At 55.3% G+C, this 23,165-nt stretch overlaps 1 protein-coding gene and 1 pseudogene across 4 annotated transcripts in view; both read left to right on the plus strand.

Annotated features, from left to right (window-relative positions):
• Nucleotides 1–487: 487 nt before the first annotated feature.
• The window catches only part of RNF212 (ring finger protein 212), a 35,835-nt gene continuing 13,157 nt past the window's right edge, over nucleotides 488–23,165 (plus strand). For 2 of the 4 annotated variants that reach the window (XM_035005494.1, XM_035005498.1), the window contains exons 1-8: nucleotides 1,234–1,855; nucleotides 3,083–3,144; nucleotides 11,618–11,692; nucleotides 15,677–15,733; nucleotides 16,370–16,428; nucleotides 18,053–18,105; nucleotides 18,198–18,258; nucleotides 19,278–19,323. In XM_035005494.1, coding sequence (XP_034861385.1) covers nucleotides 1,771–1,855; nucleotides 3,083–3,144; nucleotides 11,618–11,692; nucleotides 15,677–15,733; nucleotides 16,370–16,428; nucleotides 18,053–18,105; nucleotides 18,198–18,258; nucleotides 19,278–19,323 — 498 coding nt within the window. In that variant the 5' untranslated portion in view covers nucleotides 1,234–1,770. Of the gene's footprint in view, nucleotides 673–1,233; nucleotides 1,856–3,082; nucleotides 3,145–11,617; nucleotides 11,693–15,676; nucleotides 15,734–16,369; nucleotides 16,429–18,052; nucleotides 18,106–18,197; nucleotides 18,259–19,277; nucleotides 19,324–23,165 lie in introns of those variants that run through there. The other 2 variants (XM_035005495.1, XM_035005497.1) reach the window with 2 other exon arrangements.
• Nucleotides 4,495–6,673, plus strand: LOC118010807 (annotated as a pseudogene).

The following is a 23,165-nucleotide window of genomic DNA, read 5'->3' on the forward strand; positions in this document are numbered from 1 at the left end:
AAAGAGGAAAAGTGCGTGCGCGGGGAGCACGGCGAGTTCACCCGTGAAGCCCGCTCGCGCGCGCAGGCAGCAGCGCCCTGGGCGGTCACCGCTGTCCTGCCGTCCCTCGGGCGGCTCGCCGTGAGTGGTGGGAGCGCCCGGCGGCAGGACGGCCGCGCCGCACGAGCGCCTTCCGCGTCCGGGCAGGCCCGGGGCCCGCACTGGACGCCGAGGCTCTGGGGCGCCGGCCGGGGCAGGGCCTGGGGAGGCAGCCGGAGAACTGGGGAACGAGCACGTCGGCACCGATCGAAGGTGCTGGGGTGACGAGAGGGCCGAAGGCGGAGGGAGCCAGGGCAGGCTTTCTCTGCGAGCAGCATTTCTTCTTTTGCTTCCTTTTTTAAGATTTTATTTATTTGACAAAGAGAATGAGAGACAGAGAGCATGAGAGGGGGGAGGGTCAGAGGGAGAAGCAGACCCCCCGCCGAGCAGGGAGCCCGACGCGGGGCTCGATCCCGGGGCTCCGCGATCACGACCCGAGCCGAAGGCAGTCGCTCAACCGACTGAGCCGCCCGGGCGCCCGGGAAGAGCATTTCTGAAGACGGTGAAGATAGGAGATGTGGGGGGAAAGAAAGCAGAGCTTGTGGACTTGGCGTCCCAGGGCAGAGTCAGAACCGGAACCTCCCACTGGAGGTAGTGGTGTGGGTGAGCTTCGGTGAGAACGATGCGGGCAGGTCTGTGTTCACAGTTTGGGGGGACGGGTTCATGGCCTTGGGCAGGCTGATTCCCACGGCTCTTTTTTTGAAGCCCGGTCCAGTAGCCCAAGGTCATTCCCCCAAAAAGCCACCGATGCTGGACACACAAAAAACAGTGAAGGGCCTGAGGGTGGAGCACTGACCACAGCTCCTTGGCTGTTTAGTGACTGTGACTCAGGGGTAAGCCCTCCTTAAGCTTTGGTATACGTCCTTCCAGGCTTTTTCCTACGGATGCAGATTTCTACAATAAAAATGGTACTGTGTGTATACCAGTTTTAGTTACCTGAGTTTATTAATAGGACATGGAGCTCTTTTCACGTTAAAGTAAGTCTATCATTCTTTTTTTTATTTTTATTTTTTTTAAAGATTTTGTTTATTTATTTGACAGAGAGAGAGATAGCAAGAGCAGGAATACAAGCAGGGGGAGTGGGAGAGGGAGAAGCAGGCTTCCCGCCGAGCAGGGAGCCCGACGCGGGGCTCGATCCCAGGACCCCGGGACCATGACCTGAGCCGAAGGCAGACGCTTAACGACTGAGCCACCCAGGCGCCCCAGTCTATCATTCTTTTTAAGGCTGCATGATGTATCTTTTAGTTGCTGTACCATGATTTATTTAACTGATTCCCTACTAACAGCTCTGCGTGTTTTCTAATATTTTGCTGTTAAGCACCACTTGTTCCCTTACGTGGTTTTTTCCTTTGGGGTACCCAGATGGTGGGGCTGCTGCACTGGGGTATGTGCAGTAGCACTTAGGACCAGGCACCCCAGAAAGGTGGCTGCTCCCTGTCCCCAGCATGGATGGCCTGCATTTTCGTTTCATACGTTAGCGTCAGTCTGCGCTTTTGCCAACTACTCATTTGGGCCCTTTCACACCTTTTATTGGAGCGCTTATGTTTAATAGGTTTGTAAGCACTGTTTGTGAATGCCAGTTTGCCTACCCATCAGCTGCAGACGGATCCTCTCTTTGTCAAGTCTCTTCCTTCCCTGCCCTCAGTGCAGCTCGCGGATTTTTAGGAGCCAGCTCTGTTCATCTTTGACTCCATGGCTTCTGGCGGTGGTCGTGCTCCGAGGGATCTTGTCCAGAATCCCCAGGAGAGACACAGGGGGCGGGAACATACTGCCGAGGGTGGGTGCTTTCAGAAGAGGGCCACTTGAACGTGTTTGTAGGGATGGAGGAAAGGGGCAACTCTGGAGGCTGTGGAAGGGAACCCCGTCTTTCTACACAAGGACCCCATCCCACGTGCTGTGGGGATGAGATGAGATGAGACAGAGGAAGAAAGCAGAGGGAGTTGAGTTGTTCTGTGGTAAGTGGAGGAGAGGCAGGAAGATTGAGGTAGGTCATGACTTTTTTCTTGGTAACTGATACGGGGGCCTGTTTGAACACCCCCCATAGGGAATTGGCGGGATAACACCCAAGAAAAATGGAGGGTTGCCCAGCAGTGCTGCAGGTGGGCAGTGCTGGACTCAAGTCTGTGAATGCACTTCTCGGTTAAGTGATTGTTTCCCTGGTTCTTCGCTGCACTGGACCAGAAGAGGGGGAGACAGAGAGGCCGGGGCTTGGGCTGGGTGCGCTGCTTGGCAGGACGAGGGTTCAGTATTGCCTGGCCGGCTCTGGGCTCCAGGCTGGTTTGTGAGTAAGGGAAGCTCCGACGTGTGGGGATGGGGCAGAGGCCAGGATGAGAGGCCCTGCTGCCCCCACTGAAGGCATTTGCCAACGACACCCGGGTGCTCTGGTGCCGCGTGGGGGCAGGCGAGGAAATGCAAGGCTGCCCTTAGCAGCCAGCCACATGGAGGATGGCAGGAGTGGAGAAGAAGGTGGTGCAGTAGGTGGGCCTGAGCCAGAGACCCCGGAGAAGAGCAGGTGGGACGTTAGCCCTGTGCTCTCCGGCCAGGAGCTGCCTTATGGGCAGCCAAAGCTCAGCAAATACAAAGCACCTACCCAGTGAGCTGTCTCCTGTCTTGCAGAGGTGAGGCCAAGGGGGCTGAACAAAGCCTTTACTTCATCTCTTAGACGGGGTGCAAGGAGCTATTTTCATTTTGAATATTGGAAAAATTTTACTTAGGATATCACTACAAAATCTAATTGTAAGAAAATCTGAGATAGATTTAAGTTTGAGTATTGTTGATCTTCACAATCACTATTTTGGGGCATATTGACAAAACAGGAAAAATGGATTATTAGTTGAATAAATCTTTTCAACTCTGTCCACATGCACAGTCTTGTCATTCTCTGAACGTGGAAAATGTAAGTGCTATAATCCTGTATTATATTGAAGAAATACTGTAATTTGAAGCCTGCACTTAACATTCAAAAGCTCTACTCACTATAATAAAGTTTGCTCTTCTTTTATAGGTGGCAAAGAAGAGTGCTTGATTTGCAAAGTCCCTTGTCGCACAGTTTTACTTTCAAAACATGTAAGTTGAAATATGTATTATTTGGATATTAATCAGTGTTTTTTTTTTTTAATTCAAGATTCAGTTTTTAGTCATTTGGGGGGGTCTGAAATTTTGTTTCATTTTGCTAGGTTAATTAGAAGATCTTACAAGATTTCTGAGTAAAGTACAATTAGGATTTGGTTTTGAATACCTCGTACAACTTTCTTTCTTAACCATAGATTGGCCCTATGTGTAGTTTGCTGTGCTGAGTTCTGGGAAATGAAGATGAGTTGAGTAGGTTTCTTCAGCACAATACAAGCTCCTTAAGAAGGAGATAGAGTCTGGATTTCCATGGGGGTCATATCTAATTAAGAGGGTTGGAGGAAAGGAAGTTTAAAGTGGGTTACTGTTGTAGTAGGCTTAAAACGCGGTCTTTTGTCCTCTCTGTGAAATACGTCAGTGTCACCTACTTGCTTTAAATTTAGTTGCAAATAATTATTCTCTTTATACTTAGGTTCCAAGGTACGTATTTGATCTGATGTTTCAATCTATAACAATCATTTCTTGCTGATTACACATATAATACGAAGTCACGCAAGACTTAAACGATACAGAAAATCATAATGGAGAAAAATCTTGTTTCCCACAGATATCCACAAGCAGGGGTATAGTTATTGCTGTGTGTGTTACTGTGACTTATTTTTTTACAAAATGGTGTTTTCTCAGTTGACTTGGTATTTTGGGCACACCCACACTCTGAAAAGACTGCATAGCATTTCAGTGTTGTCCTGGGGGGAGGGTGGTTTTTCACTGTTTCAATTTTACAGTGAATATTTTTTTGCTATGTTTCTGCATATGTTTAAGAACATTTCTGTAGCATAAATTCCTAGGAGTGGAAAAATAAGGGCACAGATTTAAGTGTTTAAACTTAATAGAAAGCGCCTTATTTCCCTTAAGAAATGTGCCAGTTTAAACCCTTGGCCGTAGAGCCGGGTTCTGCTGGGTCACGCAGCTGGTCGGGCTTGCCTTTGAGGGAGGGGGCGCCCCTGGCCTTTCCCTGCCCTCCTGGGCCCTACTCTCCATTCATTTATTTTCTCTTTTCTTTTCTAGAAGTGTATTTAGAGAGATCTGTTTCCTTTTGTTTCCTGCTGTTGTACATCACTTCGAGCATTGTTTTTATCATTTCTAGATAGTCTTTAATCTCTCTTTTAACTTCCTTTTCGACTCAAGATTTATTCAGGAGGGGGGGTGCCTGGGTGGCTCAGTTGGTTAACCGTCTGCGTTCGGCTCAGGTCATGATCCCGGGGGGGGTCCTGGGATCGAGCGCCACGTGGGGCTCCCTGCTCAGTGGGGAGTCTGCTTCTCCCTCTCCCTCTGCCTCTCCACCTGCTTGTGCTCTCTCTTTCTCTCAAATGAATAAATAAAATCTTAAAAAAAAAATTATTCAAGAGAGTGCTCTTTAATTTCTAAGAGGTTAGATTTTATCTCCTCTATTATTTTTGTGGAAAATTTTTAGTTTTATGTCTCTGTGACCAGAGAATATGGACATGTGGTTACTTTTTTAATTGTCAAGATTTTCACTGTGGCTTAATACATAGTAATTGTTAATGTTCTACACGTGCTTGAAAAAGTATGTATTCTTCTGTTCTCTGTGCATGTGAGAGAGTCAAGTTGTTCACGGCACTGACGCTGTCCCGCACCCCTGCATTCTGTGGGCGCTTCTAGCCGTCTCTGCAGGACCCAGCTCCTCCGTTCTCCATGGGCCACGTGAACGCCCTCCGCCATTCTTCCTGCTTTCCCTCCTGCTTCCTGGAATCTCTTCTCACCTGCATCCAGAGGGATCTGCCAACGTGGGTCGTGTGTCCCAGCTTCCTGGGAGTAAAACCATATGCCCTCATGCCCGTGGCTCTGTGGCCTGGCCTCTGGTGGACACCTGGTCCCCTGGCCGGCGACTCTGCCCCGCCACCGCTCCTGGGCCAGGCAGCTTCCACCTCCCCCCTCCCCCACAGCCTTTAGGTCTCTGCCTACGGCTCTGTATGACCACACCTTCCTTGGCCTGTAGCAGGAAGGACACTTGATACCATGGCACGGCGTACGTGTGTCTGCATGCACACGCATCTGTGTGTGTGCACATGTGGGAAGTAAGTTTCACCAAACAACTCCTGTCCTTGCTAAATGCAGCGCCCCTGGTGGTTTCTATTCCGACTGGGTTTTTTGCTGTTGTTAAAACCAAACAGCTTCTGGACTGCAGGACACGCGTCTGTGACCGAGGCTGCGCAGCCACACCAGCCACAGGTTTTGGAACATGCATCCTTCTCTCTTCCTGGCTGCCCTTTGCTTGGGAATGACCACAGCTGCTCCACACCCCGACCAGAGCTTAGATGCGCACTGGTCCCGGTGGAAGGCGGCGCACGGGAAGCTGTATAACGAGAATGAAGAAGGATGGAGGAGAGCAGTGTCGGCGAAGAATATGAAAATGACTGAACGGCACAATCAGGAATACAGCCAAGGGAAACACAGCTTCACGATGGCAATGAACGCCTTTGGTGACCTGACCAATGAAGAATTCAAGCAGGTGATGAATGGCCTTAAAGTCCAGACGCGCAAGAGGGGAACGTGTTCCAAGCACCTCCCTTTGCTGAGACCCCCTCCTCTGTGGACTGGAGAGAGAAAGGCTACATAATCCCTGTGAAGAATCAGGGTCTGTGTGGTTCTTGTTGGGCCTTTAGTGTAACGGGTGCCCTCAGAGGACACATGTTCCAGAAAACTGGCGAGCTCGCGTCAGAGTGAGCAGAACCTGGTGGGCTGCTCTCAGTCTCAAGGCAATGAGGGCTGCAGTGGTGGCCTGATGGATAACGCCTTCCGGTATGTGAAGGGCAGCGGAGGCCTGGACTCGGAGGAGTCCTATCCATACTGTGCACAGGACGGATCCTGCAAAAGAAGCCTGAACAGTCTGTCGCCAAGGATGCTGGCTTCACGGACATGCATCAGGATGAGGGGCCCCTTATGGTGGCGGTGGCAACTGTGGGGCCCGTCTCTGCTGCGACCGATGCAAGCCTGGATACCTTCCAGTTCTGTCATGAGGGCATTTGTTACGATCCAAACTGCAGCAGTGAAGACCTGGATCGCGTATTCTGGTGGTTGGCTATAGCTCTCAAGGAGAAGAACCAGAGAGCAAAAAATACCAGATTGTCAGGAATAGCTGGGGCACGGACTGGGCATGCAGGGCTACATACTGATGGCCAAAGACCGGGACAACCACTGTGGAATCGCCACCTCAGCCAGTTTTCGCAGTGTGTGAGCTGAAGGTATAAAGAAGACTTTGGGGACAGAATATGCAGAAGAGGAATTTTACCTTACAACTGGTCATACTTTATTGTGTGGGATAAAGCACTTGAACCACTGGAGATCCAACTTGTGATCTGATTTTGTGACTTCTTTAATTGCTGCTTTGAATTGCTTTGTGTGATTGACCTGTCCAAGAACTTTTGAATTTTTATATCTTATATTGATGTATAAAGTTTCACCTTTTAAAATAAAACCGTTTCAAAGTAGAAAAAAAAAAACCAAACACACTGTGACGGGCTAAGCTGATCTCCTGGGACCTGCAGTACGAACGCGGCCCACACCTGTTCCTTTGCTTCACACACAGGGCACCGCTTCTATTTCTTAATTTGTTTGTCATTGAAAAGGGCTGTCGCTGTTGCACACACAAAATAGTACGCCGCCTTATCTGTCAGGTGGTAGTGGTGAGGGGACAGTGCAGACTGAAGCTGGGGAGCCTGCGGGAACCTGGGAGGGAGGCAGGCGGGTCTGCAGGACAGAGCCTCTGGTGAAAGCAGAGAGCAGAGCAGAAGGATGTGTGGACAAGAAGGGGGTTGCACTTAGACTGCAGTTGGCTGGTTCTCCAGCAGAGATGGAGAGGGGATGGCTGCGGCAGAGGGCTGCAGTGGGGAGGCCCTGAGCCCCGGAGAAGCCAGTGGTGTCCGGGACCTGGAGGCCATGAGTGGTCAGGGCACTAATCCTCATGCCCACTTCACGTAGGGCCCTGGGGAACTGGGAGAGGAGGAAGAACCCCCCCAGTGGGCAGAACTGGGGACTGGAGCTCATTAGACCAGAGGCTCCTCTAGACAGCAGAGGCCTGTCTAATGAAGATGGCCCCAGGGCAGGAACCCCAGGACACCCACCCACAGGGTCTCTGTGACTGCTCTGTTCTCTTGTCTTCCCCTGACCTTTGAGGGATGGATTCACTTGTCTGCCCCAGGCCCCAGGTCAGAGGTTGCTCACGGTGGGGATGGGCCTAGTTCCTAGGATGCAGCCCAGATCAGGACCTGGAGGACAAGACCACGTGCCTGCTAGGACCTGGGTTTGGTATGAACTCAGAGATGGAGCATTTGGGGGGGGTGACTTTTCTGGGTAAGAGAAGAGAGGAATAGACACCAGCCACTGGAACAGCAGACTGGCCTGGCTGGGAGCTGTCCTTGGCCCTGCTGCCCTTCTTTCTGGGCCCCCAGCTAGATTCCCATCTCCCCACCTGCTTCCCGTGAGCAACGCCACTCCAAACCTGGCCCCCAAAACAATCTCCTGGAAAGCCCCCAACTCAGCCAAGTGGATGCTGGTGACCCAGCAGGGCAGAACTGCTGGGCCCTGAGTGGAAGACCATCCACCGAGTCTAGCCTTCTGCTAATGTGCGGGTGGGTAATTTCCCCTTAAGCCACTGAGATTGGGAGCTGTCTGTTGCACAATTAGCCTGAGTTAGCCTTTGCCTACCATATAACTTTTGGAATCAATTTCTTTCGTCAGTTTCCACACACAAAGTCTCTTGGGTATGCACTTCATCAATAATGTGGGTAAAATTGAAGTCTCTACAACCTGGACTCTCTAGTCCATAAGCGCGGTACACCTCCATTTACTTAGATGTGCTCCAGTTTCAGTAATGGTTTTCTGCACAGAGGCTGTGTGCATCACTGTTAGCTTCACCCTCGGGTATTGATTTGGGATGCTGCCATACTCATTTCTTAAAATGTCATCTCTTTAGTGCTTATTGCTGGTGTATAAAAATTGGTTGATTTTCTTAGCTTTTATCTGGTGACCATGCTAAATTCACTTAATGCTATTGGCTGATCTGGAGCTTTTTCTAGACTCTCTCTATGCACAACCATATCATCTCTAAATGTTTAATCTCCGTGTCATTCCTCCCTTTCTTTCTCTCTGCCTTCTTGTTCCTCATTACATGTCAGGCATCCTTTGTCTCTTTCTGATTTTAGAGTGGAGCTTCCAGTGGAGTATTCATGTGCACCTTGGGTTTCTTGCTAAGGTTTATCATGAGCCGTGTTGGATTCTATCAAGTGGTTTTTCTGTAAATATCAAGGTTATTATTTGACTTTTCTACTTTATTTTGTTGATGTAAATTGCAATTATTTTTAGAATTTTAAACCCACAGTACAATTTTTTTTAAAGATTTTATTTATTATTACTTTAGAGAGACAGAGTGTGTGCGTGCATGTGAGTGGGGGGGGGAGGGCCAGGGGGAGAGAGAGAATCTCAAGCAGACTCCAAGAAGAGCGTGGAGCTCGATCTCATGACCCAGACATCATGACCTGAGCCAAAACCAAGAGTCGGACACTCAACCGACTGAGCTACTAGGTGCCCCTGAACCCACAGTAGAATTTTAAACACTGTAACTTGGTTGTGATGTGGTATAGTCTATATGGGCAGAGGGATTTGGGGGTTTTGCACCTCTGTTCGTGTGAGAACCGACCTGTAACTCTCCTTTCTTACAATGCCATTTTCAAGTTCTGGTGAATCAGGGTTTTGCTGACTTAATAAAAGGACTTGAAAATTCTTTCATTTTTCTCTTCTCTTGCAGATTTTTTTTTTAAGATTGGGATCATTCAGAGAAGGTACATTAGAATCATGCCTGACATTATCTGATCCTAGAAGGCTTTTTGTGGGGAGGTTTTTAACTTGGGTTTTAATTTTTTAATTAGATATGGGAGTCTTCAGAGTTCCTAATTCTTGGGTCAGCTTAAGTGAGTGGTCTTTCACTAGGAGTTTGTGCACTTCATCTGAATTTTCATGTTTCTCATCGTCAGTGTGGCTGCAGTCATCTGTATTTTCAGTGTCTGTGAGATCCGTAGTGATGCCCCTTTGTCATTGTAATAATGGTTGTTGTGCCTTCTCTTTTTTCTTCAACAGTCTTGCCTGGTTTTATTGACTTTTTATCAGTGTTCTCAGAGAACTAGTGTTTCTCTTCACTTTACATTTGTTCTCAGCTGTGTTCTTATCATTTCCTTTCTTCTTTTTTCTTTGGATTTAGTCTGTTCTGTAAGATGGGTGCTTCTGTCCACTGCCAGCCTCTCCCTCCTGGCATTTATGCTGTGGGGTTAGGGCAGCCCTCTCTTTGCCCTTGCCTGCATTGTATGTGTTTGGCTATTTTACATTTTTATTGTCTTTCACTTCGAAATAATTTGAAATTTCTGCTCAGTTACTCCCATGACCTGTGTGTTTTCTGAAAGTATATTGACTTAGAAATATTTGGGGATTTTTAGTTATTTTTACTGACTTTTATTGAAGTCTAATACAGAAAAGTGCACAGATACAAGTCCATGGTTCCAGGAATTGTTTGTGACCTGAACATGTCTACCACTCAGACCAAGACAGGGTTCATTTCTGTGACCCCAGAGACCATGGCATGGCCTCGACCTTCTGAAGTCCAATATGCAGTAGATCTTCCTGCCGAAGCAAGGGTCTTTGTCCCACCTACCCTGTTCGTGGGTGGTTTCGTTCTGTCTGCACGGAGCCCCACAGGGCAGCTAGTGTGTGGTCACCATTCTGATCTGCGGTTACCCCACAGTCCCCTCCTCTCATGCTCCTCACTGGCTCCTGAAACCCCTGCTCCCACCGAGGAACCATTTCCTACCTAAAGGCAGTGCCTTCTGTTGATGTCAAATTTCTCTGGTTTTTGTCTGTCTGAAAAGGGCCTCTTTTTTTTTGCCTCTATTTTGAAGCATATTTTCACTGAGCTTAGAATTCTTTAATGGACATTAATGTTTTTTTGGTGCTTTGATCATATTCCTTCCTTGTTTGTCTGTCTCCTTCCACAGTGTGGCTGTGCTGTGTGTGATGATGGTTGTCTGTGGAGTTGTCCTGCTTGGCTTCACGGAGATTCCACAGCTTGTGCAGTGGGGGCCTTTGTTAGACGAGAACCCGTGTTTGCTCTGTGTCCACAGCCTCCGGTGCCACTGGGGCCTCTGCCACATGTAGAATGATTGAGTCCTCTCTCAGAAGGCAGTGGACCCTAACAGACCAGTGACAGTGTTTCCAGGTGCTTGCAGTTCTGGTCCATGGAGCTCTTCATCTAGTTTGGGGTCGTCTGTGTGTATGTGACATATCTCTGCAGACAGGCATGGTCCCCACTTGCTGAGCACCAGGCTCAGCCATGCTCTCGGGGGAACTCTGCATGGCCCTCGGGGAAGGCTCTCGTTTCTGCTGGCCTCACTGGGAGGACAGAGGCTCGGAGGCGTCAGGCCACGTGCCGGGGTGGCAGGTCTAGCTGGTGCAGAGCAGGGCTCACACGAACCTGGAGGCCCTGGGCCCTGTCTGTGGGCCGTGCCGTCCCGTGTGCAGTGGTCTGTCCAGACAGCATTTTGCGGGGACCCCCGCTGTCCTGACACCACGCCAGCCCCCTCGTATCCCAAAGCCAGACCTGCTCCTGGCCCCTCCACTGTTCCTGCCAGAAGGCCCTGGCCCTTCAAGGTACAATCCCCAATTTCTACCACTGACCTAATTTAGTTACACTGTTGTTTTAGTGGAGTTTGGGGTCACAGATGGCCCCCAAACCGCCATCCTGACCTTCATGACTTGCTTACAGTCCAGACCAAAGACCAGACCGGGGTCACCCAAGACTCTTCCTGCACCTTTTCGGTCTGGTGTGTGTCCGTACTGTTCCTTCTGGTTGATGGCCACTCCTCCCAGACTCCTGCCGCAGGATGGCTGCTGCCCGGGCTTTTATTGCTGCTGTGGTCAGGGGAGGAGGCAGGGCAGGTCTGCACTAGGGCTCGGAAGTAGGCAGACACCGTTCCTTCAACCCTTATGTTTTTAAATACTTTATGGTTGCTTGTTAAGTATCTTGTACATACTTGTGATTGGTTGAAAGCGTTCTCAGCTTTTTTCCTTCTTCTGAGTTCCGTGTGTTTCCACCATGAAAGCCTGGCTTTGGGGGTGTACTTCCAAGGAGGGGTGTGTCTCACCGCACAGATGAGCCCCTGTGGTCGAGGCCACTCTGCCCTCCAGTGGGTGCCCGGAGCCCCTTAGCACTGCCCTTCAGTCCTTGGACTGACCGACAGCCACCAGCAGCCAGGACACAGGCGAGCCTCCCAGGCCCCCTGGAGATGGTTTGTGGGGTGCTGATTGTTTGTGTCGTCTGTGGCTGATTCTAGATGTTCCTCCCCAGTGTCTATACACCGTGTTGGGAGCAGTAACACGGACCCCAGCTCCCCTTCCCTTTCAGACCGACGCGGATATCCAGGCGCTGTTTATGGGCATAGACGGTCTGTGTCAGAAGTACTCCAGAGAGACCTGCCAGGTGAGCTCGACACGTGGCTTGCCCGCCCGGCATCGGAGACTCACTGTTGTGATGACCTCAGAAGAGACAGGGTGTTACAAGCTCTGGAGACTAGTCCCTCCTGGGGTTCCCTGCCTCCCGCGGCTGCCCTCGCTGAGACGAGGCCGTTGACCGTGTTCGGTTGTTGTTGCTGTGCACGGGGTCACAGCTGTCGTTTGACCCTCACGATCTGGGGCAGACCTGACGGTTCGGGTTTGGAAGGGCCCCACGTTGAGGCCGCGGCTGCTTCGTGAGGCTGTCCTTTCTGAGGGTCACGGTCCACGAGGGCATGCTCTCCCCTGGCTCCCGGGGTGTCTTTCTCCCAGCCCTGCTCCCTTCACCTCGCCTGCCTCGCCCCCACATCTCACCTGCTGCTCCCCCTCCCTCTAGTGTTGTGAATCCGTGCTCACCCCGCGTCCCGCCCCAGATGCCTGGCCTCCCGGCCATCCCTGGACAAGGTGTGGGCCGCCGTTCTGTCCACGAAGCCGCTTGGGAGAGAAGGGAGCCCTCCAGCCCCCAGCCATCCTGCTTCTCCCCGTTCTGTTAACATGGAGCCCCCTGCGGGCCGCCTCCCACCTACCCTCTGGGGGAGGAGGCTGAACGGGGCAGCATCCAGGAGCTGCCTCCAGCCAGGACCTTTCCCCTGGGGCAGCAGGCCGAGGGAGAGCAGTACCCACCCTGACCATTCTGGGCCCGTGCCTGTCTGGCTCCACCAGCCCCACCGAGACCTCCCCTCTGCACGGCCGCTCTCCAGCTGTGACAAAGCCAGAAGCCCCACGGTGTCACGGCTCTGCCATCTACGTGTAGCCCTGTAGTCACACGCACGTGCCCCAGAAGCCGCCCACGATTGGGCTTGGGAGGTCCTCAGACCCACGGCATTCACAACAACGGGCAGCCCCGTGCTTGCAAGAGTCTCACCAAGGACATGGCGTTTCCAGACGGCCCCGCAGAGCGTGCACCCGTGTAGGGGTGGGGGGTGGGCTGCGGAGGCAGCTGCCAGGGACCTCCCTCACACCTCTGGGCCACACGTCCCATGGCCACGTGCCCATCTGTCCGGGTGTGAAGTGGAGTTTCCAAAGGCCTCACGACAGGATAGCGCATCGTCACTCACGTTAACGTACTGGGCTCGTTACTCTTTTTTTTTTTTTTAAAGATTTTATTTATTTGACAGAGACACAGCGAGAGCGGGAACACAAGCAGGGGGAGTGGGAGAGGGAGAAGCAGGCTTCTCGCTGAGCAGGGAGCCCGATGCGGGGCTCGATCCCAGGACCCCGGGATCATGACCTGAGCCGAAGGCAGATGCTTAACGACTGAGCCACTCAGGCGCTCCTCATTATTCTTGAATGAATTGATAGGTATTGTAAATTCCTCTTGGTATTAACTTCTGGTAGGGAAGCACTGACGGAGCAAACCCACATCGACAGTAACTTTAAGAGCGTAAAGCCACCCTCAGGCCACAGCACGAGTGGGTGTCAGAACCACAGCAGGGGGGTCCAAGGAGGCGGTCAGGAGGTCACCCTTCCTGATCTAGTTTGGAAGCAGCAGAAATCCTCCTTCCCCTGAGCAGCTCCCTGAGCCAGGGCTGGCCCATGTCAGTCAGTCAGAGCGTGGACACTTGGCTGCCCCTCGGGGATGGACCCACCGGGTGGCAGGCGCCCCGAGCTGTCCCACAGCTGCCCCTGCCCGTCACAGGGACCGGCAGAGAGGGTGCGTATGTGCTCAGCTCCTGGTCTGGGCTTCCTCAGCCTCCGCACTTCATAAAAATCTCATGGAGCGGGTGCCCCCTCTGTGCAGGAGGGCACTCTCTACCAGATGAGGGTCATGGCCCTTTTACATTTTGTTCTGCTGGTGTCCATATCCCCCACCCCGGTCAAGGCCGCAGCAACTCAACCTGAGGGGCCTGACACCCTGGAGTCCCGGAGGCTGGCCCCTGCCTGGTACAGGTGGGTGGCATATGGCCACAGGGGTCCACGCTGCCCCTGGACTTGCACCAGGCCCCTCGGGACTCGGCGTCCCATCCACAGGCCCCTCTCCCGGCTCAGCTCTGCCCGTGGCCTGGTCCTTGCTGTGGCCTCATTGCCTTATCCTGTCTGTGCCAGCCACGGAGGCCTGCACACTTGTTCTCTGCTGTCCTCAAAACACCCACGGGCCTGCCCACAGGCCCTGCTGAGCCCGAGCTCTTCTGAGGTCAAGCCCACCTGCCGGCGTGGACACAGCCCTGCTCCCAGATGCTCCAGGTGGGCCATCCTGTGGTCACTTCCAGATGCTCCTGCTTTCTGTTTCTCAGAGCGGACCCTGCACCAGGACACGAGGTTTACGGGTCAGAGGTGTGTGATACCCTCTTCTTGCCGCGGGCACAGAACCCGTTGAGGAATGAGACCAAGCGAACAGACTGTCGGCCTAGTCCTGGCTGAAGGCGACTTGGGAGGGGGGGTGCCTCTAGATCTGCCAGAACGCCTCCCCGCTGTGCACAGCCCCCTCCTCCAGTCTAGGACCTGGCTGGCCCTTCTGTCCCACAGCACCTCACCCCCTCCTGGGAGCCAGACCTGAGAGCTGTCGCCGAGCATCAAGGACATTTCTGGGACGTGGCCTCATGAAGACGAAGATGCCCATGGAGGTGACATTGCAGGCCCCTCGTGGTGCCCTCACCACAGACTAATGCTCCGGGCAGAGCCTGTGTCCGTTGGCCCTTGTCTTGTGGAGCAGGGGCCCCATGCGGTGTGTCCTCCAGACCCCCGAGGGTGTGGAATCCCTGGGAAGATGCAGGAGGATGGGAAGAGGCTGTCACTCCTGACCGTGGTCCTGTCTTCTGGAGGTGGCCCGGGCCATAGAGGAGGCACTGAAGACCTTCTGTGGGCTGGCCGTCCAGTCCATGGTGGTTTCTCCCTCAGTCTGTGCTAGCCCAGTGAGCCTGGGGACAGCACCAGCCGCCCTTCATGTCTGCCCACTAAGCAGATTCCTGGGGTACACTGATGGGGTGTAGGACCTAGAGGATGCTGGCCTCACATCCCAGTCCTGCAGGAACCCTGCCCGGGGGCAGCAGAATCAAGTTTTAGCAGTTACAGGGTGGTGTTCCCGGAGGGGAGGCATCATTGTCTGAAAACTTCCCTTAGGGACACCTGGGGGGCTCAGTCGGTGAAGCGTCTGCCTTCGGCTCAGGTCATGATCCCGGGATCCTGGGATCGAGCCCCGCATCAGGCTCCCTGCTCAGCGGGAGGCCTGCTTCTCCCTCTGCCCCTCCCCCTGCTTGTCCTTTTGCTCTGCCCCCTGACAAATTAAATAAATAAATAGAACTTTGCTCAACGTGGGGTGGCTCTCTCCTCCCCTGAGTAAATCACAGATCGCTGTTTCTGATCTAGTTGGTGTTCTCAGGAACCTACTGCAGATGCGGAAGTTGGGGCCCATCTAAATGGAAGAGCAGAGGTGGTCCCAGGTGCAGTGGGCCCTGGGGGTCCAGAAAAGGTCCCTGGGCTCTCTGGGCTCCGCTTGGCGCTGTGCCCTTCCGGCCAGCCCCATCCATGTAGCATGTCCAGGGTGTTCCCCGTGGGTGCTGTTCGGTCAAGAGGCCTTCCCGTGATCCATTGCTGCGGCCAGAGGGATGGTACACTGTGATTGGCCCACTGGGTTGTGTCCCGTCCCATGGCGAGGCCCTGAGCACCACTGAGGACGCAAGCGAGGGGCGTGGTGCAGCCCTGTGGTCTGTGTGACCTCCGCGTGGAGCACACAGCCTCCGCTCGCGTGTGCATCTGGGCCCGCACCGCTGCTCACACCGCCAGCTGTGCTGAGCTTGGCTCCAGGCACGGGGGGGCAGCCAGCAGAGCCCACGCCTGGACCGGGGGACAGGGTGTAAGGAAACGGAGCATGCTTGGGCCTGCACCGAGGTCCATCCCAAACCCTGGCTTCTGGGACAGCGTGCGTGTTTGCAGCCCGGCCAGTTCCTGTAGCTGACACGTATTCTCTTCTCAGATTTCAGAATTTCAAGAAAAGCACAGAAAGAGACTCTTGACCTTCTATAGAGAAAAGGTAACTCCCGTGACTTGCTGCCTAGTTAACCCAGGCTGTGTCTCAGGCGGCGGGCCCCTGGCTGGCACCTGTCCTGCTGACCCACAGCCCAGCACGGGTTCGCGTCTGTGATCAGCACGTGGCCGCTTGGGGGACCCAGCCGTGGTCACGGGGGCAGTTTCACTTTGCGACAACACCGACCCATGAACATCCCCAGAGCTCATCGGGCACTTTTCCACACACAACAGCTATGAGCTTGCCCTGGGGAAACCTTACAAAAGGACATTCAAGATGCCTGTTTGCCCTATAAACACCCTCCTCTACACGGAAGGAGAGCAGAGCTTTGGTGAAAGTGGCAGTGTTCATCTAGTTTCGTATCTGGGGTGTAGACAGAGAGCTCAGAGGAGCACCGGGGCGAGGCCGCTTGCTGAGGCTGGGCTACACCGCACGCTTCGCGCTGCCCAGATGGCTTTCCAGCGCTGGCTCCTGGGGTCCCTGGCGGCCTGCACGCGGTGCAGATTTCCTCTGAAACAGCAAGAGGGCAGCTCCTGTGGCGGCCGTGTTCGGATTCGCGGCTTACAGCGTTGAGAGGGTCAGTGTGTGCTGTCTATACTCTCCGCTGGTCTGCCTGATAACCAGAAGTCTGATTGTGTTTAGATCACAAAGCTGGAGGAATCCCTTCGGAAGTCAGTGCTGCGGATGGAACAGCTTCAGAGGTGAGTCCTCTCCACGGGCACACCCGGGGCAGCTGACTGCTGCCCGCTTGGCCGTCTGACCTTGTAAGACCTTGTAACCAAGAAGCAGAAGAAAGAGCACTTTCATTTACTAGAAGCTTCTGTCAAAGCAAAAGTGCAGTGGGAAGCAGTGGGAGCTGTGAAAACACACAGGACTGGTTCCCCTGGGGGGCTCCCCAGAGGGTCCTGGGGCTGAGGGGCTCCCCTCTGCCAGGAATCATGGCGCCCGTGACAGTGAATGCGTGCAGCCCGTGTGTCTGTCAGTGTGGGGCCCGCGGTCTACCCTAGGGCAGCATCCACACGGCCCCCTTACCGTCACGGTGCCTTCTGTTCTGTGAGACGGACTGTGTTCTCTCAGGTGTGTTAACACGGGGACTCTGCGCAAGTCCAAGTTTGCCGGGTCGCATGTTAGGTTAAAGTCTGCAGAGTCATTGGCCCTGGGGAGCTGCTGTCCACCCAGCTGGTCGCATGTGCAGGGGTGACCCACACACTGCAGGTGGATGCTTGCTGCCGGGGGCCCTGGGCAGCTGGAAGCTACACGGCCACCACGCGGCCTGTCTGGGGTAAATGGGCCGCCGCCAGCCGGCACCAGGGTGAGGGTGTGCTCTGGGCTCCACACACTCCGGGGAGATCGGCCCCGGCTGGCACAGCAGTGGAGGTCCCGAGAGGCCGACCCAGTGGTGAGGCCCTGCTCCGTCCGAGTCCAGGGAGCGGCAGAGAGGGTGATGCGCCCACGCGGGGTCAGTCCTTGGTGTACAAGTTCCTTTCTTTCTGGGGAACCGCTCCGCAGCCGCTGTCTTTCCCCGGGCTGCTCCCGTGCGGCCCCCCGGCCCTGCTTCTGTGCTCAGCTCTGCGCTGCACACCTTTTCCGCCTCGGGTTCATTTTGGCTGCTCAGTTATATGTTTCTAGAAGGTTCCTGGTCCTTTCTGCCATCGTGGGGTTAGCTTATTTTTGTCCCCATCTTCTGTTCAGGCACATCACAGGCAGGGTATCTCCCACACCTGACTCCTGCGAGCCCGGGTCTGCCTGTTCTCCCCGGGCTCTCATGCCAGGTGGAGCCTTTCTGGCCTGGCTGGGGCGGGGTCATCTGGCTGGCTCGCTCCGCGCGTCCCTCGCTTGGGGGAGGACGCCCTCACCCAGACCGCCACCCGCGCACGAGGAACAGAAGTCATGCAGCGCGGTGTTCACCACGGGGGCGTCGGGTCAGCTCTGTTGTGGTGCTGTGTCCTGGGGAGGCCAGCACAGAACAGACGTGTGTATGGAATCCAGGAGCCAGTGCCCTCGGAGATGCTGGGTCCCCACAGTGCAGACATCTGCCTGCCCCCACCCCCTGGTCAGTGAGTCACTTGGCAGGTCTTTGTCAAGCACCTGCTTGTTCCCAGCACTGGGCATGGGCAGGTTAGAGTGAGCGCAGGCCACTTGCCTGTCCTCAGGGAGCTGCTCTGGGTGGAAAGTGAGTCTGCGTGTACGTGAGGCTGGCAAGAGATGGGGGGCCGGGCGGACGGGGAGCATCTGGCTGTTTGTCATCTTCTACTTCAAACTGGAATGAATTCTGTGGGAGTAGATGTTTACGGTTTAATTAACACCTTCTCTCCATCTGTTTAGTATGAGATTGTCACAACAAACAGCTTTCAGCGCAATAAAAACTCCAGTTTCAAGTAAGTAACATGGGGCCTGAACGGGGAGGGCTATGAAGAGGCATGCAGCTGGGCTGGCTGACCGCGGCCTAACGCTCAGACCTCCACCACAGCTCCTTCAGCAAAGCCAGGCGGACACCCGCTCCTGCCCCTTGACTCATCAGCCTCTGACAGGTGTGTGCCCAGTGGGAACGTCCGAGGGCCCCTGAGAGTCATGGGTCTGACAGGTCACACGGCCCTTCCTCCAACACACCTCCGGTTCTCCTCGGCCCCCCAACCCTGCAAGTCCCCAGATGCTGGACAGCTCGGTGGACACCCAGCGACACTTAGCACAGGACTCGGGAGCTTGGCCCTCCCTCCGGCTCCTCCGGGCCCTGCAGAGCCTCACGGGCACAGCCCCAGAGCCAGGTGTGTGGTGCAGGCTCGCCCATCAGAGCTCCATCCCCACAGTTGTTGCAACTGGTCGGGGGCCATCCTGCGCCCATGCTGGGCTGATGGGCGGCGGCGTGCCTGGGACTCTGGTCTGGGACCAAGATGGCCAGGCTGGGGGAGGCGCTTGGAAGCGAATGCAGCACAGAAAACAGGACAAGATACCACAGCTGTGTTGGTGGCACCACTGGGGACCCTGACCCACCCTGACTGATGGGAGCTGCACCCCTCGCCGTGGCGCTTCCCTGAGACAGTTGGGGTTGAGTCTGGGTGCAGCACCGGCCCTTTCTGCCGCGGCTCACGCTCGGCGGGCACACGGGTCACTCCCCCACCCTTCCTTTGTCCTTCCTTCCGCCATCTCTCCTGCAGGGCTGCCCAGATGACGCTTCCCTGTCACACGTGGGCTGAGTAATTAGGGAACTAACATTTACTGAGCACCCGCTGTGTAAAACGTGTCGGTCAGGCAGTAAGTGTTAAGGAAAATAGACGAGATGTTCCTGCTTGCGCTGCAGGAGGTTTGGGCCTGAGTTGGAGGGGCGAGGACACGGTTGGCCCACGGAAGAAGGAGGGTGTGGGGCGAGGAGTGGAGCAGGGGCTCCAGAGCGGGGCCAGGGCCCGGTGGAGAAGCGTGCCCATGTGCGTCTGGCTGACAGGCCGTGGGCAGCCAGTGAAGAGCCAGATGCACGAACGGACCGAGTGTGGGCCTGGACGGGGTGTGGACGGGACCCAGGCTCACTAAATGTATCCCACTGTTCATTTAACAGAGTGGAGTTCATGCAGGTTGACCATACTCCTTCCCCAATGAGAAAAGTAAGTACACCTGTTCCCCGTGCTGCTTGTCCCCCACACAGCACACAATTGTGGTTTTCCTCAGCGCCAGGATACATGAGTGTTTGTGTAATGGACAGATCACAGCGGGGTCTCTTGTCGTGTGCTGGACCAAGGGGTAAGCAGGTTGGGGTGTGGTTTATAGGGTAGGTCCTGCATGACCCTGCAGGGAGCCAGGCCGGGACTGTGACTGAGGCACAGGGAGCAGGCGGGTGGGCAGGGTGGAAGTGATGCTGTGTAGTCAGGATCAGCCCTGTCCAGCCAAGCGGAAGCGTGAAGGGCTCTGAGGAACAGAGGAGAGAAACCAGAGCAGAGGAAGCTCAGGGCCCCAGGCCTGGCCCAAACAGAGCGTGGCCAGACTGCCCCCTGGCCAGATGCGGGCAGCTTGGGAAGGGGGTGGGGGAGCTAGTCCCCAGGCGGAGGCTCCTGGGGCCCGGAGAGGGAGTGACCAGGTCGGAAAAGTGGCTCAAGCAGTGCGCGGCTGGTTGGTGCACATGGACTCGTCAGCATTGGTGACTTAACCGACACAGCACCTAGTGCTTCTTGTTTGCAGTCTCCTGGTCGCCCTGGGAGGTGCACATGGGTGTTCAGGCTGCTTAGTGAGTAGTGCTCGTTTCCAAGGGAGCCGTCCTGGAACCATATTAAGGAGGAATCCAGATTCCAGGATGAGCAGGTGGGAATGCAAAGCCATTCAGAGCTGGGATGGAGGAGACACCCCAGTCCCTGGCAGCTGGTGCCAGCAAGTGCCTCCTCCCCTGCCCATCTCCAAGCCCCACGTCAGGTCCTGGACGGAGACTGAGGCTGCACTTCCTCCCTGCCCTCTGGGTCCCAGCACCCCCCACCGCCTGCTGGCCTTTTTTCCCCAGAGGCTGGACCCTGAGCCTCACCTACATGTGGCTTAGTTTTGGAGATCCGAGACTGACAACCTAAACTGATTCATGTGTCACTGGGTGTTACAGCTGAGGGACCAGAATGTGGGGAACTGTCTTGAAATTGCAGAGTGACGTCTTGGACCAGTGGGAGCTCATGCTGCCATCAGGGGCAGATGGGGGATAGTGAGACTGCACAGACGTCTCCAGCAGACAGGCGTCCAGGATGGAAATGAATGGGTGCACCTGTGTTCAGAGACGGGCTATGGGCTGCCAGAGCAGAACGCAGGGAGACTTGTCTACCCTGTCGATCCCCGCCCGGCCGCTCCGCCGGCCCTGGGAGTGGGTGCATGCTAAGGCACCTTGGCTAGAACGCTGTGCACGCCCAGCGGGGGTGGGGTGAGCGCTGTCTCCTGGCAGACCCAGGGTGGTGCAGCCGGCCTACGGCAGGGGGCAGGGGAACAGGGCTCCAGCCAAGCGAGGGGCGTTGTCTGGTGTTTCTGGCAAGGTGAGTGGCCATGGCCATGGGGGAAGCTGAATGAGGGCATCACAGCCAGTGGAGAAGATGCCGTGCCCACCCTACGACACCTCAAGCAAGCAGCCGGGGGTCAGCTGCCGGGGCACGGCCTTCGCCAGTCCCGGGGGGCCTTGTCCTTGCTCCCCTGCTGCCCAGTGCCGAGCCTGGGGTCCTGGGAGAAAAGGCGAGCGAGGCAGAGCCTACAGGTGGACAGGGTGCTGATGGCGCCTCACACGTGGACTAGGCTTTCCCAGCCTGCGACTTCCTGCCGGGGACTCACAAGCATCAAGTGAACACGTCCCGTGACTCACGAATTCGTGAGGGAAGCCGGTAAAATGTGAACGCCAGCTTGAAGGAGAATCCCGAGGGCAAACACGTCAGCCGTCGAGAATGCAGAAACGAGTGCATGAATGTGCAGACACGTAACCAGCAGCTTCCACGTGGCACCGCAGGCGGGCGGGGTGGCTGTTGTCATATGACTTCAGGACCAGGAGACCCCGACCCCGTGGCAGCAGACACCCTGGTGGGAAGCTTTGCACATCCATAACCTCCTGACACTGGGGAGTCCTAGATCTTTCTAGAGTGTTTATTCTCTCACAGGAAAAAGCCTGCACTGAGCAAGTTGTAAATAGAGGGAGAGCCATAAAGCTGCATTTGATTCAGCCCCTGAGCCGGGCCTGGTCCGCATGGGGCCGGCAGGCGGCAGGTGAGGAAGCCCGCCCGTGAACGCCTGCCATGTGCGGAGTGCACTCTTCCTTGGAACCATCTGCCACGCGCTGTCTTCTCGGATTTCCTGTGAACTCCTCGCCGCCCTGTAGAGCCCTCTGCCCTCGGAGCCACCCCCAAAATGCAGCCTGGCGTGGGACACCTCCCACGGGAGCTGTGGCTTCCTCGTGCTGGTCCAGGTCGGGTCTGTGCCTGCTCTGCTCAGAATGGGCCTTCGGCCGGGGACCAGGGAGACGGTCGGAGTTCTGCGTGCAGCTGAATACAGCAGCGAACATCCCAATCCTAGGCAGTAACTCCCAGTCATGCTCCAGAAAACGGGTCCTCACAGGCCCTGTCCTGGTACCTCTGACTCCTGGTACCCATGGCAGCACCTGTCACCCCTGTGGCCACACAGCCAGGCTGTGCTTCTGTGCTGTGGCCACCACCCTGGGCAATCTGGGTCTTTGTATCCTTTTGGCTTCACCTGTTACTGGTTTCTCCCTAGAACAAATAGAAATCCTTTCTTAGTAGGAGCTAGGGTGAGAAAAGACAAGTTACCCAGCTCTAATCCAACTTAGTAATTTTTGCCTGTGCTCTATGATGATAATTTTTCTGGTGTTGCAAATACTCTGTCAGTTGTTTAGAACTGGACGGAGGTGGGGGTCAGGAGCACAGCCCCGTGGGAGGCTGTGAGAGGAGCAGGTGCAAAGGGCTGCTGGGGCGCACGAGAGTGGTGGGCATCTGGGCATCCTGACTCAGTGGGTGGCCATGCAATGGGGAGCCCCGGGGAGGGTGGGCAGGCCAGGTACTCTTGACTTACGCTGAGTGCAACAGCAAAATGGTGCGGTTGCCAGGACTGGCCCATGGGAGGAACCCAGAAATAGTGGGACCAGAGCACGAGCCCGTAGGGGGACAGCTGCAGCCAACCCACCATTCCCAAGGATGGCCAGGAAAGACGCTTCAACTTGGGAAGCTCTGTCCTGGTGTGAGTGTGCCATCAGTGGGTGTGAGCGTGCTGTCCTGGGTGTGAGCGTACTGTCCTGGGTGTGAGCGTGCTGTCAGTGGGTGTGAGCGTGCTGTCCTGGGTGTGACCGTGCTCTCCTGGGTGTGAGCGTGCTGTCCTGGGTGTGAGCGTGCTCTCTTGGGTGTGAGCGTGCCATTAGTGGGTGTGAGCGTGGTGTCCTGGGTGCGAGCATGCTGTCAGTGGGTGTGAGCGTGGTGTCCTGGGTGTGAGTGAGCGTGCCGTCAGTGGGTGTGAGCATGCTCTCCTGGGTGTGAGCGTGCCATCAGTGGGTATGACCGTGCTCTCCTGGGTGTAAGCGTGCCATCAGTGGGTGTGAGCGTGCTGTCCTGGGTGTGAGCGTACTGTCCTGGGTGTGAGCGTGCTCTCCTGGTTGTGAATGTTGTGGTCTGGGTGTGAGCGTGCCATCAGTGGGTGTGAGCGTGGTGTCCTGGGTGTGAGCGTGCCGTCAGTGGGTGTGAGCATGCTCTCCTGGGTGTGAGCGTGCCATCAGTGGGTATGACCGTGCTCTCCTGGGTGTAAGCGTGCCGTCAGTGGTTGTGAGCGTGGTGTCCTGGGTGTGAGCATGGTGGTCTGGGTGTGAGCGTGCTCTCCTGCGTGTGAACGTGTTGGTCTGGGTGTGAACGTGGCGGTCTGGGTGTGAGCGTGCCGTCAGTGGGTATGACCGTGCTCTCCTGGGTGTGAACGTGGTGGTCTGGGTGTGAGCGTGCTC

This window comes from Mirounga leonina, unplaced genomic scaffold (assembly GCF_011800145.1).
Source record: "Mirounga leonina isolate KUSES-001 unplaced genomic scaffold, KU_Mleo_1.0 Mir_129, whole genome shotgun sequence".
Classification (NCBI taxonomy): Eukaryota; Metazoa; Chordata; class Mammalia; order Carnivora; family Phocidae; genus Mirounga; species Mirounga leonina.